The 15,878-nt window shown below is 33.1% G+C and overlaps 1 protein-coding gene across 1 annotated transcript in view; it reads right to left on the bottom strand.

Annotated features, from left to right (window-relative positions):
• The window catches only part of ASCC3 (activating signal cointegrator 1 complex subunit 3), a 353,465-nt gene that overhangs the window by 242,544 nt on the left and 95,043 nt on the right, over window positions 1-15,878 (bottom strand). The window contains exons 9-10 of the mRNA XM_042986876.1: window positions 12,577-12,777; window positions 11,983-12,123 (exon numbers count right to left, since the gene is read on the bottom strand). Coding sequence (XP_042842810.1) covers window positions 11,983-12,123; window positions 12,577-12,777 — 342 coding nt within the window. The remainder of the gene's footprint in view (window positions 1-11,982; window positions 12,124-12,576; window positions 12,778-15,878) is intronic.

A 15,878-nucleotide genomic window follows, 5' to 3' on the forward strand; every position in this document is an offset into this window, starting at 1 on the left:
AACCAATAAACCTATCCCTTCCAAACTGTTAATGAGGCAGAACAAATTAGCCCTCTAAAAAATGTAGGATTAAGACACTTTTAGAAATACAAGTTCATGATTCAGCAAATACCTACTCAATCCTGGCTTCTCATGTACTGCAAATGTGCCTCCTAAAACATCAGCCCTGTAACAACACAACTGTAGAAATCTTTTGCAAAACATTTTACATTTTCTACATACAAGCATCTTATCATATCTCTAGGTCTAGAGATAATTATATAAAATAGTCAGCTTAATTCAATCAGAGGAGTTGAATTTATTTTCATTATAAGTAGAACACATAGGAGTTTCTTACATGCGATGGAGAAGTTTGTAAAGGTAAGTATATATTGAGAAATATATAAAAACAAAATGATATTTGAAAAGTGTGACCAAACTATGTAAGAGTCAAAAAAACCTTTCTACTACACATTTCACAATATCACAATTCAAATTTACTCTGAAAAGACTTCTAAATTTTATAGAAGTAACAAAGAAACTCTTTTTCTATGAAAAAATCACACTTTGTGAATTATATATCTACATGGAAAAGAATACAAAATAAAATACTTTAGGGACATAGACATCATAAGAGATTTGAGATTCATATTTAAAGACTCTTTTTTATTTTTTTCTTTATTTGAGGAAGATATAAAAGCGAGGTCTGGAACTGCTATCAATCAAAGAACCACTAGCACTTTAAAACTTGCTTCCTTTAAATGGATGTTTATTTTCAATTAGCCAAACTTTTATTATGGTAAATTTTGCTTCCAAATAATAACAAAACCTTTTTTTTTTTTTACCATAAATATAAGACATAGGCTGAATAATTTCTGTACTTCTGAACTTTATACTACTTTCATATTTCTGTTTGTGGATTTTCTTCACCTGACAGATAACATATATGGTTCTCTGTTTTCAACTTTTAATTTAATAATTCAGAAAAAGATTTGGACATTCCAGACCTTCAAAACAAAAATAAACTTTCTTAGCAATCCCTCACGTATACTTTAATAATTATTCTGTGATATTTTTAATTGTCTGTTGTCCATTAACAAGAGAATAGTGTATTTTGTAACTTCCACTCAAGAAAACAGGATAAGCTGATGTAAACTCTCCTCACCAGGTCAAAAATATAAAATACAAGAGGAAATGTTTCAAACAATGAAAGCACAAGCATGCACACGTGTGCGCACGTGTGCGCGCGCACACACACACACACACACACACACACACACACACAGTAAGATAGAAAATCTAAAGATAAAAACATCGGCCTCTAAGGCTGGGCTACTTTCAAAGTTACTGAGACTGTGCCACTGTAATCTGCAGATTGTATCACCATCTATATAAAAAACCAACGATATTTATAGATAAGTTATCAGTATTAATAAGAGCCATTTAGCATTGTGGGATACAATGTATATACACAAAAATCAACATTCTTAACTCCAGTGATAATCATCGCATAATAGAAATTTTTAAAGATAGCAACTAGTAATACAAGATCTTAAATGAGTCAATGAAAAGATATATAAAACCTATAATGAAAATTATAAAACATTTCTGAAGGGCAAAAATAGACCTAAAATTTGGAAAATATATAATGGTAATGGATGCAGAGAGAACATGATAAAAGGGTCGATTTTCCCCCCAAAGTATTCTATAAATTCAATGCAATTCTAATCAAAATCCCAGCAGATCCTTTAATGAAATGAAAGAGTGTGATTTCAAAATGAAAATACTCAAGTAAAGGTCCAAGAACAGCTAAGATTATTCTGGAAAATGAGAATAAAGTAAGGAAGTGGGATTTGCTTTACACTCAACAGTTATTCTAAAATAATAGTAATTAAATGTTTTTTAATGTTTATTTATTTTTGAGAAAGAGAGAGAGAGACAGAGTGTGAGCAAGGGAGGGGCAGAGAGAGAAGGAGACAGAGAATCTGAAGCTGGCTCCAGGTTCCGAACTGTCAACACAGAGCCAGACACAGGGCTTGAACCGTGAGATCATGACCTGAGCTGAAGTCGGATACTTAACTGACTGAACCACTCAGGCATCCTTAAAATAATAATAATTAAAACACTGTGGTCCTGAGGCCAGGCCAGACATATACATCAATGTAACAATAGGAAGCTTAGTAGAGCTATAAGAAAACAGTAGAATTTAGAATATCATGAAGGTGACATTTCATATTCACCAAGAAAAAGAGAAAAACATGATGACTTTTCTTAGATAAAACAATAAAATTAGAACCCTGCCCTCCTCAAAATAGCAATAAAAATTCAGGGAGATTCAAGACTTAAGTATAAAAAAACAAAACTTTAAATCTAACAGAAGAAAAATGGTAGGAAGAACAAAGTAGTATTTCCTAGAAAGTACAACTAATGAAAAAGGCACAAACCACAGATGAAGTTGATAAATTTGAATGCATTATAATTTAAGTCTATATGGCTAAGAAGACAGAGGAGACACATTTCATCTTATTATTAGTAAAAATTCCAAACAAAATATATAAAATAGACATCAGAAGACTCTAACAGTCAAAGAGGGACTTTATAGGGACTTCAGAATTCAAGGAATGACTTAGCAGTGAGTTCCTTAGGGTTTCTTTCTTTGATTCCAATACATCCTAGCTTGGTGTGGAAGAAGGTCACAACTCAGAAAGCTTAAGAATGCAGAACTCACCCTCAAACAAAACAAAGCAAAACAGTCAAAATACTAGAGGTTTTTCTAGCCAATGTACCGAAGGGAGAAACCCTGACAAACTAACACTTTTTGACAATACCAGCCAAACACCATTAAGGAAAAATGTGGTCCTCCCCAACCTCACCGTATGCTGATGAGACTGGCACTGAGGGGGTGGGGACATGTGTGAAAAGAGTCCTGGGTATCATTTGAGCAGTAACAGGTAACAAGATTTAAATAGAAACCAGTCTCATAACATAATACCCAAAAGGCCCAGCATACAACTGAAAACAAACAATAACCAGGAAAATCTCAACCCAAATGAGAAAAGACATGAAACAGATGCCAAGACTGAAATTACCAACATGTTGGAATTATCTGATAAGATTTTAAAGCAACTATCATAAAAATCTTTCAAGGAGCAGTTTCAAACACACTTGAAATAAATTTAAAAAAAAAGTCTCAGCAAAGAAAAACTAAATAGGAAGTTTAGAAATGAAAACTGACAACACCCGAAATTAAAAGTCACTGGAAGCAAGCATGTAGTCAATAGATGAAAGAATCCATGAACTCAAAGATGGATCAAAAGAATTTATCAAATCTGAGCAACAGAGAGAAAATAGATTGAAAAAAAAAAAAAAAGAACAGATCTCAGGGTACTGTGGGACTATAACAAAAGATCTAACATTCTTGCCCATGGAGTCCCAGGATAGGAGAAAGAACAAGGGACTCAAGAAATACAAGTTCAAAGTTTCCCAAATGTGACAAACCTGCAGACTCAAGAAGGTAAAGAAACACTAAACAGAATAAACCCCAAACATCTACAACTAGACATGTCATAATCAAATTTCTGGAAACTAGAGACAAAGACAGAATATTAAAAGACTGAGAGAAACATTTTACCTATAGAGGAAGATCAATTTGAATCACAGTGGATATTTCTTCAGAAACCATGGAGACCAGAAAAAAGTGGGGCATTTTTCAAGTGTGAAAGGAAAGAACTGACAACCTACAAGTTTATATCCAGAAAAAATATCCTTCAAGAATGGAGATGAAATAAAGACACCCTCAGATTTTATACAGAAGGCAGCAATAAATTAAACATGTAACACACAAATATCCAGATAAAATGGAAACCTAGCATATGTAATTTCAAACCCATTTTTTCAACTCCCCTTTGTTCCCACCCTCTACTCCTACGTATATACATATTCTCAGTAAAATAAAAACCCTCCTCAGAGAAGAATAAATCAAGGCAGTGTGCGTGATACGAGCACATGCATATGCATGCACACCACACACAGACTCCCAACCAAGGTTACCGGAGCTCTAATAACAGAATATAACAGAAATTCAGGGTTCCCTTTGCTGTTGCCTACACCTAAAAGATTTTAACAGAGTCTCTCTCCATCCCCAGTCAAAAGAGAAACAAAAACAAAACCTAAAACAGCTCATCTTGACTCCAAAAGTTGCACAGATAAACTCCCCCCAGCCTAAGGATGAGCAAACAAATATAAAAGAAATAGGAGAACAATTTCAGAATTCAGGGCACATGCCTTGCTTTAATATAGAGTTACTACCAGGACAGGAGAAATCTTTTCTGAAGTTTCTGACCAGATTTTCACTAAGTAAGATTCAAAGGAACACTGCATCTATGGTATTAGAGAGGGATGCAGAAAAGATAACCTGAGATGAGGAAGGACAGGGGTAAGGAAAAGTACAATTGCTCAATGGAACTATTAAAAACAACAGTGAACACTGTGCAACAGTAACTCTTCACAAATGATCCAGTTAGGGGGAGAAATCTGAAAGTAATCAAAATGAAGAACAATAGAAAATAAGGTTGGGAGAGAAAAATGGGGTTTTCAGTGATGACAAATTTACTGAGTTCTTTAAAGTTGTACAAAGTGGCTTTTCAGTTGAAGACCATCTGGTCTTCAACAACGTATTTGTTGTCTACGTAGGCTGTTTCTCATGACAATAAATCTTAGAATTATACAATCCTGTCTTGTAGAAAGAAATTTTACATTCAAACTTCAATAAAATCATAACTGCTACTAGGCCTGACAGTCCCTAGTGAACCACAAAAGAAATCACATCTTGTATTATACTTAATTTATACAAGATTCTTAACAAGCTAGGTAGTTGGATTTAATTCAATAAGCAATAAAGAACCAATGAAAGTTTATGAACAAGGGAATAATATGTCAGAATAGTATGACAAAGAATTTACAAATGAGACTAATTTGCTTTCCCATATTATAAAAATAAAGACCAACAATACTGAAAATATTTTTTAAATGACAGGGGAATTTCAAGATTATATTTAATTATATTAATTATTGGGAAACTTATTTACCAAAAAACAAAACAAAACAAAACAAAAAAAACTAGAAGGGGAATCATTAAAAGCTATGAAAAATGACAAAAGTGAAAAGGTGGGAAAGGAAAAAATTAAAACTTCAAAATTAAAAATTGAGTATGTCTGTACCCCTACATGCCCTGCAATATTCCCACTTTGCTCTCTCTGCAGCCCAATCTCAAAGGCATTGATAACAGCACTGTCTACTGATCTTTGAGAATCTGTGAGAATACATAGTAGGACAAGGTAAAGAGGTTAGTATACTAACCTCTAGGGTTAGAGTAAAGAAACTATACAGTTTCAGGTCTACAAAATTAGCATCACTAATAGTAGGGCTATATTTATCATGGAGGAAAATAAAGAACAAACACAAGAGACTCAATTTATAGACTATTACTGAGGGCAAGCACATGGTCCCTGCCCTTACGGAATTAACAAATACTGACCAAAGACACAAAGCAGGTCTAGGGAAGTTCAGAAATAAGCAAATGGGGGGAGGGGGGTGTCATAAATCTTTTGAAACTATAATATATAAATCTAAGTAGATTTGAATTTTACTTTCTCTATCTGTAAAGTGGAGACACTAGTCAATAAGATTCTTGTAATGACTAACCAAGGATACACATATATACTTAGCATAGTGACTGACTCATAATTTGAATGCAAATGTTAACTCCCTTGTCTTTCCATAAGTGTTCTTTCATTGGCATTAGTAACACAGGTAGATACAGTGCAAGAGCAATTGCAATTTTGAGAGTGGGCCAGATTTCTAAGATCACACCAGATCCAAAACCATCGATTTTATGGAATAGATCTTATTTTATGAATATAAATGAATGGTGATATAGGATTCAGACAAGAGAAAATAAAGTACTCATGGGGTTTGAACTGGGCTTTGAAGAATGGATAAGATTTGGATAACTGTCAATGAATAAAAAAAGACATTATGAAAAAGAGAAAATGCATGAGGAAATAGAATTGTTTACTTGAGAAAATGTAGATTATAAAGAGAATCCACTATCTTATGTAAGTAGTAGTTCTCAAAATGATTTGGCTTTGGAACCTCTTTGTACTCTTAAAATTACTGAGGGCCCAAACAGCTTTTGTATTTATGGGCTTTCTTTCTTTCTTTCTTTCTTTCTTTCTTTCTTTCTTTCTTTCTTTCTTTCTTTCTTTCTGTCTTTCTGTCTTTCTGTCTTTCTGTCTGTCTTTCTGTCTTTCTGTCTTTCTGTCTTTCTGTCTTTCTGTCTTTCTATCTCAATTTCTTATACTAGAAAGTGCTGGATGGGTGTTCAGTGAGGGAATGTACTAAATGGGTTATGGACATTAAGGACAGCACTTGTTGGGATGAGCAGTGGGTATAATATGTAAGTGATATATCACTAAATTCTACTCCTGAAACTATTACTACACTATATGTTAACTAGCTTGGATTTAAATAAAATTTTAAAAATTTTTAAAAATTTAAAAAAAGAATAGAAAGTATTCATTCCATAAGCCATCAATGATGACAACATCACACCTTATGCAGACTCTGGAAAACTCCACGATATATGTGAGAGAAGGAGAGTGAAAGAAAATAATATCATCATGTTATTCTAAAAACAGGTTTTAACTTTGCCAACCCCGGAAAGAATCTTAGGAAATATAACATCCCTGTACTGCATTTTGAGAGTTCCTGCTGTAGTATAATGAGAATGACCAAATCAATGCAGAGTTTAAAACCAAAAAAAAAAAAAAAAAAAAAAGGCTGTTAATGGTGTGCAGAATTACACAGAGGAAGAGCCGTGGTTTTGGCACAACAGTTACTTGATTGCCAAAGCTGAACTTACCATTTGTAGAAAATTTCTTAAGGCTAGACTTGCAAGCAATAAAAGAGGAATAAACTGACTTGCTTTCTTCCCTAAAATTGTATCCATCGGGATACAAAACTCATTTCTTTAGGTAAGACACATCAGATGTATGGTCTCAGATACTCTAGAATGGTTCAAATTTCAGAAAATTTTAATGGAGGCAATTTTTTAAAAGTCAAATTTGGAGTTAATCTATATGCCTTACAAGACATTATGAAAGTAAAAATCACATACTAAAAAAATCAGTCTATGTGTCCTGATGTGTAGTTTTGAGATATGACCTCTGTAATTGTATGTTCAAGTAACTCTGGGAGCTAAACTTGGAATGTATCATATGTAACACACCTTCTATAAATACATGAGCATACTTTCAGAATCAAATGTGTCCATAAGTTTGAAGTCTGCATTGTGTTATACAAATCTGTCAACTTCTTTCCATTATATACACTTAAAAATTTAAGCATGATTTAGTTCATTATGTTAAAAGAACCAAAATTTGTTCAAGTGACTACAATTGACCCCTGAATGACATGGGTTTGAACTGTGCAAGTCCCCTTATATGAAGATTTATTTTGATAAATATAATATAGTACTATAAATGTATTCTCTCTTCCTTACAATTTTCTTAATAACATTATGTCTCCTCTAGCTTACTTTATTGTAAGAATAGATAGTATATAATACATATAACATATAAACATATGTGTTAATAGACTTTATGTTATTGGAAAGGCTTCTGGTCAACAATAGTTAAGTTTCTGGAAAGTCAAAACTATACATGGATTTTTAACTATGGTGGGGGGGGGGATAAGCACCTCTAAACCCCCACATTGTCCAAGGGTCAACTGTATATGTAAAAATATAATTGTTACTCCTGTTTTCAGGTAACGGTTCTCTAGATTCTTTAATAAAATAAAATTTAAAATGTTTCAAGGAGGGGCGCCTGGGTGGCTCAGTCAGTTAAGTATACAACTTCGGCTCAGGTCATGATCTCACCACTTGTGAGTTCAAGCCCTGCGTTGAGTTCTGTGCTAACAGCTCAGAGCCCGGAACCTGCTTCGGATTGTGTCTCCCTCTCTTTCTGCCCCTCCCCTGCTTATGCTCTCTCTCTCAAAAATAAAGTTAAAAAAAAATTTTTTTTTAATGTTTCAAGGAAAAGGCGGGGTGGTATCTCAACACTCAAATTTCATAGAAAATGTTAAAAATTTACAGAAAAATCCTTTAATTAAAACCTCATTTTAAGGGGGTGCCTGGGTGGCTCAGTCAGTTAAGTGTCCAACTTCAGCCTAGCTAATGATCTCACTGTTCCCGAGTTCGAGCCCCGTGTGGGGCTCTGTGCTGACAGCTCAGAGCTGGGAGCCTGTTTCAGATTCTGTGTCTCCCTCTCTCTCTATTCCCCTTCCCCACTTGAGCGCTCTCTCTCTCTCTCTCTCAAAAATAAACATTAAAAAATTTTTTAAAATAAAAATAAAAATGCATTTTAAGAAATTATTAGAATGTCTCCACTCATGTGATGATTAAAATAATGACAATAAAAGGCATTTTGCATATAATATGTTGAATATATTTTTGAGAAAAATTCATTTGGAATAACAAGATTCTAAAAAATGTTATAAGGAAAAAAATGTATGGGTGTTGGATAAATTGTTTTCTTTTAATGTTTATTTTTGAGAGAGAGAGAGAGAGAGAGAGAGAGAGAGAGAGGGAGAGAGAGAGGGAGAGACAGAGACAGAGACAGAGTACAAGTGGGGGAAGGTCAGAGAGAGAATCACAGAATCCAAAGCAGGCTCCAGGCTCTGAGCTGTCAGCACAGAGCCCCACGCAGGGCTCCAACTCACAGACCAAGAGATCGTGACCTGAGCCAAAGTTGGATGCTCAACCGACTAAGCCTTGTGGTGCCAGGTGTCCCTTGGATAAGAACAGTTAGACTTTTAAAATATGCTTCCCACCTTCACTGCTAGGAGAAGACAATTAGTATGTTTGAAATACTAATAAACTCAATAATAAAAATATTAGGAAATTGAAATCTATTACCAATAATGGCAGATGAACAAACAAGTGGCAGGAATTTCTGCAGATAATCATAAAATACTGTATACAATTAAAAAAAAAACTGTTTAAGACACAGGGCAGCATCAGAAAGTGGTAAAAAACAGAGAAATGTAGTATCAATTGAAAGGGATTAAGAATTACCAGTTTGCAAATTACTGACCCAAGAGTATGATCACAGACCCACTGCTACAGCTGCAAAAAAAGGAGGTGGGAAAAACCACAGCCTCACTGGCTGAAGGTGCCAGATATCAGAGTTCAGAGGTGGGATTCAGAGTTGAGAGAGCAGCTTGAAAATCAGTGTGAAAAGCCCAATAACATGGGAACCTTTCAAATGCCGGAATAAAAGCTAGTAATACTTTTATGGGAGAAAACCCAGGAGTCCCATGTAAAAAAGCAGGCCAACACCAGAACAAAACCTACTCTAAAAAGACATAACTACCCAGAACAAAATCTGTAAGTTTGATGCTTTTCCTACATGAGTGAATTTCTCAACCATGCACGGCTCTAGTGGCTGAAAGCAATAACTAGAGTAGCTTAAAGTGTCCGTTGATAGAGTTCAGGACATGCTGATCCAAAGAATCACTATAGAAAAGAACACTATCATTAATAAAAGAGACTCATATCCCTTCAAGGCAATGGGATAAAACGTACGTCAAAAATTACCATATTGATTTTAGCCAGAGTAATTAATGAAGACCCCACATATTAGTCTGGTCTTTAAAACCTAACCATGTATCACAGTTATGCAATATAAGCTAAAACTTACAATGACAGAATAATAAAATTATTCGTTTGTTTACTATTCAGCTGTTACCACTGACAAAATATTTAAAGATAATGTATTTTTTATAATAAAAACACATAATTCTTTTACATTATCTTAGGATTAGAATTTACCCAACAAAAGACCTAAATTAACTGTCATAGAAGTACACTATACATTTTAAAATTAATTCTGAAGCTGAAATGTGAAAGAAAAGAAAGGTCAAGTTCCTAAGGTGCCATTACCTGAACTCATAAATATGTGATCAAAATTCAAATAATGTGTGCTTTACTGTCGACCATTTTCAGCAGTTAAAAATCTATTTATGTTAACAAAATAAGTAAATCTGAGATTGTAGTATAAGGTAAAAGGGCAAAGAAAAAGTTTTATAGATTCTAAATATAAAAACTATGTTGTAGCTCCACTGACTTTTTCCTTCTGCCACCTCTTTTTGAAACACAAAACCATTTGTTAAATTAGAGATTTTTTAAAAACTGTGACAGATGCTAAACATTAATACAGTCCCCTCTATTATTTCATAAAATAAAAAGGATATTAAAAATAATGAGTGCTAAATCCTGATTACTGCCTTTTATCTACTACAACTGAAATATGTGTCTGATCTTCACTAATTAAAAGTCTAAAAGTATTTTTTTCTTGGCTGTTTTAATAATGCTGTAATGAACACAGGATCTTTGAGATCCTAATTTCATTTCTGTTGGATATACACCCAGAAGCAGAATTGTTGGATCATAAGGTAGTTCTACCTTCAATTTTATGAAGAGCCTCCATGCTGTTTTCCAGGGCTGCACCAATTTACATTCCAACCAACAGTGCACATAAGTTCCCTTTTCTCCATATACTTGTTGGCACTTCTTATCTTGTCTTTTTGATAGTAGGCATTCTAACAAGTGTGAGATGATATCTCAGTTTTGATTTGCATTTCCTTGATGATTGGTGATGCTGAGCATCTCTGCATATACCTACTGTCCATCTGCATGTATCCTTTGGAAAAATGTCTATCTGCTTCCTCTAACCACTTTTGTTTGTTTTTTCTAGTTTCACTGAGAAATAATTAACATATACCACTGTATGAGTTTAAGGTATATAGCATGATGATTTGACCTACATATACTGTGAAATGATTATTATGGTAGGTTTAGTTAACACCCATCATACAATTAAAAAGTTACCAATAAAATGAAAAAGAAATAAAAAGAAAAAAAAATTCTCCTTATGATGAGAACTCTTAGGATATCCTCTCTTAAGAACTTTGGCTGTATAACATGTAGCAGGGTTAGCTATAGTCATCATGTTTTACATTGTATCCCTAGTACTTATCTCATAACTGGAAGTTTATACCTTTTGACCACCTTTCTCCAATCCCCATCCCTCAACCCCTGACTTTAAATTCTAATAGTATTAATTACATATCAGGTATAATGTTTAAAAAATACATATTTAACAACCAGTAAGGACAGGTAATTTGTCCTGAGACACTGGCAAGGATGCCAGGCTAATAGGCCAGTGTGCTAATAGGCCAGTGTATTCCCTAGTTCCCACTCCAGATCATCCTTGAGGCTGAACTATCCCATTATATTTGGTTATCCATTATTGGATTTTTCCAAAGCATTATGAACATTACCTTAGTTGATGTTGCATCAATTAATGATAATCTTGTTGTAGCTCTAATATAGTTTTTGCCTATTCAGTCATAGTACAGGATCCTTGAAAGCAGGAAGGGTATCTTCAATATCTTTGCTGTCATGCACTTCACCTAATATAGTGCTATACACAGTGCGTGATTTAGTAACTTTCTATCTGATGAAATAAAGAACGACTAAAAACTTTTATTTTTTGTTAAGCAATCCTTATACAATAGTTTAGAATACTAGTGGGGTCATTTAAGAATCTATATATTTTCCTGCTCTTAAAACTGAAGTCTGGTCTTATCCACATTCTCATTCTCTACTGTTTAAAAAAAACATTTAGTGTTAATGGACTTAAAATTTACACCAGACATCTAACAATAGTCAAGATATAGCAAGAATCATAGAGTTAGAAGGGATAAAATAGGACAGTGCACCAGCAAAAACCTCTTTTGTGGAGGTAAGATGTAATTACAGACAAAAGAAGTTCATTTCATTAGGTTTATATTTTATAGCTACTTAGGTATAGTTGTTTAACAACTTTCACTATTACCTGAAAAATAACGGTATTAAAAAAGTCTAAGTACACAACATACCTGAGTTCGTAAAATTTCATTTTTTGACAACTGCATATCCCCAGTCAATTCTTTCACAACGATGCCCAGTGGCTCTAGACGTTTGCTGAAGTAATTTGTCATTTCAGCTGCCAAGGCTTTCATTGGAGCAACATATACAATCTGTGCCAAGGAAAACACTACCTTGATAAATGAGCAAAACCTAGAAGGTCATTTGTTTCACAGCAGTCCATGTAAGTCACAATTTATTGTGAAATATAATTGTAGCCACTAGGAGTAAAAAATCTTAATAGTGATATCTGAAAAGTACTTCTCCTTCTTGGATAAGTGTGCAGCTATTTAAAGGACAATGAAATTTTTGTATATAGTCTCATCCCTCTGAAAATTGGTTTTGCTTCAAAGCTAAATGTATTTTCACAGCTTTTCACAGGGGTAATAGGATTTTCCTAACACAAACTGGGAATGCTTTCACAGTAATAGAGAAATTCAAGCAGCAATCTTTACATGACATCATGAATATATCCTTTTATTCTAGATTTCATGTAACATGAACAACTACAAATGATTTTAATTTTACAATTTAAAAAGTTATGGTCTAACCTGTTAATTTCCTACCTTAAATTCATTCTTTTTGATAACACCTTGTTGAAAATGTTGGCGAATTTCATGCAGAACTGTAAGCATTGCAATGTTGGTCTTTCCAGCCCCAGTAGGGGCACAAATCAGCATGTTCTCATTGGTGTTGTAGGCAGTCTCAAACACAATTGACTGGATTCTATTGAGTCTCCTCATTCCTTTAAAAGCCAGCTGCCCAATCTAGAGAGAGAGAGAGAGAGAGAGAGAGGGAGAGAGGGAGGGAGAGAGAGAGGGAGGGAGAGAGAGAGGGAGGGAGAGAGAAACAAGGAAAGAAATAAATGACTCATAATAAATGATAGTAATGTGAAGGACTCATACAAAATATTAAATGTAAACATTTACTTCCTTTGATTAAAAAAATGATTAATTTCAATATGTCCTATATTTAAACCAAAGTATGTACATTTGAGAACTCACAACTACTGTATAATTCTAATGCATTTGGGAATTACATATTCACTGAATTTGAAAAATATGGTAATGACACTATACCTATATTTTTGTACACAATCTTAAGTACAAAACAAAAACAAAATGAAACAGGTATTTTTTTGAGTTGTGATGATATTCTAGTTTAGTTAGATTAAAGATGACTAACGAAAGTCCAAACAAGAAACTTCTTGGTTATATAAATCAATAGGAAATTCTGTTTTAATATGTTATGGATTTAAAAATACTTTTTTTAAACAGCAGCCATAAGAGTAGGAACAATAGCTGTAGATTACATTTATTCAGAACTTATACTGTGATATATATGTATTTGTGAGCATTTTGATACATTTACCCAATTCTCAAAACAATTTTATGGTATAGGTTCTTTTATTATGTGCCTTTAATAAAGAAGAAAATGAAGACAGAGTGGTTAAATAATTTTTCCTAAAGTCTCCCATATGAAAAGTCTTTAGAAATGAAAACTACAATGTCTGAAGGCAAACAAAAAACTGGATAGGATTAATGGCAGGAAACTGGAATGGCTATAGTAATATCACAAAAAATAAATTTCAAACCCAAGAATAATTACCAGGAATAAAGGCAGTCATTTCACAATGAAAAAGAGAATAATTAATTATAGTCATAAAGGCTAATATACCTAATAACAGATCTTCAAAATACAGCGAATGACTTCAGCATCCTTCCCAACAGCTGACAGGACAAGTAGGCATGAAAATCAACAAGGTTATAGTAGACATGAACAGCACTATTAACCAATTTGACCTGACTGACAGGTCAGGTATTCATCTAACAATAGAATACAAAATCTTATCAAGTGTTCATAAAACATTAAAAAATACAGTATATTCTAGACCATAAAACATGTTTCAATAAAAGGAAAAGTAATAAAGACAAAACATGTCCTCTGATCACAATGGAATGAAATTAGAAATCTTTAACAGAAATATCCTTAGGAAATATCCAAATATTTGAAATTAAATAACACACTTCCTAAATAACCCATGGATGAAAGAAGAAATCAAAAGGAATTTGGTAAGTATTGTTAACCGAAGGAAAAAGAAAGCTTGACATATCAGAATTTGTGGATGCTGCTAAAAGTAATACTTAGGGAGAAATATATAGCACTAACCACCTATATGAAAAAAGAATGGTTTTAAATGAACAACTACATCTTCCAGAATAAAAGAGAAAATTAAGACCGAACTAAGCAGAATAAAGGAAATAGTTAGGATCAAAGTGGATATCAAAGAAATGGAAAACAAAAAAAGCACATTCTTTGAGAAGATCAATAAAACTGATTAATCTAGATTCATCAGGGGAAAAAAGAGAAGACAGACATTACTTATGCCAAGAATGAGATTGATGGCATCACTACAGATGCTACAGATATTTTAAGAATGGGGAAATTTTAATAAATAACTTTATGCCACTACACTTGACAACACAGATGAAATGGACAACTTTCTTAAATGACACAGGTGACCAAAGTTCACTCAAGAATAAATGTACAACTTTTATAACCCTGTATCTATTAAATAAATTAACAGGCTGAGATTAAAATCCTTCCCAAAAAGAAAACTCCTGGCTCAGTTAGCATCATTGATAAATTCTACCTAACATTTAAGGAGGAAATAATACCAATTCTACATGTGGTTTTAGACTATTCAGAATAACTGCAAAGGAGAATATACTTCCCAAATCATTCTATGTGACAAACATTTTCCCGATATCAAAATAAGACAAAAAACAAAAAATTACAGAACAATACTCTTCATGAACACAGAGAGAAAATATAAACAAAACTTACATAATTCTACAACATAATAATAATATTACCAAGTGGAGATTATCACAAAAATGCAGGGATAGTTTAACACTGAAAACTCAGTTTGATTCACCATAGAAATAAGCTATAACAGAAAAACCACATGATCATTTCAATAAATGAAGGGGAAAAATCTGACAAAATCCCATATCCATTCCTGATTAAAAACAAGTCAAATCAAATCAAGACAAAACACTTTCAGCAAACTAGAAATAGAAGGGAATTCTTCAATCTGATAAAGGGGATATACAAAAATGCTACAGTTCATACTATTCTTAATGGTGAAACACTAAATGCTTTCCCCTAAAATTAGGAACACAACAGGGATGTTGCACTCAGCAGTTAATATTATACTGGAGGTTCTGGTCAGTGCAATCCAGCATTTTTTTTTTTTTTTTTTTTTTTTTTTTAGAAATAAAGGCATTTACACAGGAAAGAAGAAAAACTGTCTTCATTTAGAGATGACATGACTTTCTATGCAAAAAATCTGATGGAATCTACAAAATATCATCTAACACTATATGTGATTTAAGAAGTTTGTGGGATATAAGTTCAACATTTTTTAAAAAGTTATATTTCTATATACTAGCAGTGAAAATCTGAAAGTAAGGAAAAATTTAAAAATCAATTACAATAGTATCAAAATTATGAAAATCTTAAGGGATGAGAAACACATATATTGAAAACTACATAATTTTGCTAAGAGAAATAAAAGAAAATCCTTTAAAAGATGCCAATTCTTCCCAAGTTTATCTATAAATCCAGTGCAATTCCAATCAACATCTCAACTGATTTCAACTGGTTTCAAGGATTATTAAAAAAACTAGAGAAATCAAGTCAGCATTGTATTAGCATAAAGATAAATAGATCAAGAAACAAAACAAGGAATCCACAAATAAACCCTCATATATACCAACAACGGATATTTGACAAAGGCTCAAAGGCAATACAGATGATGAAGGATAGTATTATTCAATAAATGATGCTGGAACAAATGGATATG

The sequence above is a fragment of the Panthera tigris genome, chromosome B2 (genome assembly GCF_018350195.1).
Source record: "Panthera tigris isolate Pti1 chromosome B2, P.tigris_Pti1_mat1.1, whole genome shotgun sequence".
Lineage (NCBI taxonomy): Eukaryota > Metazoa > Chordata > Mammalia > Carnivora > Felidae > Panthera > Panthera tigris.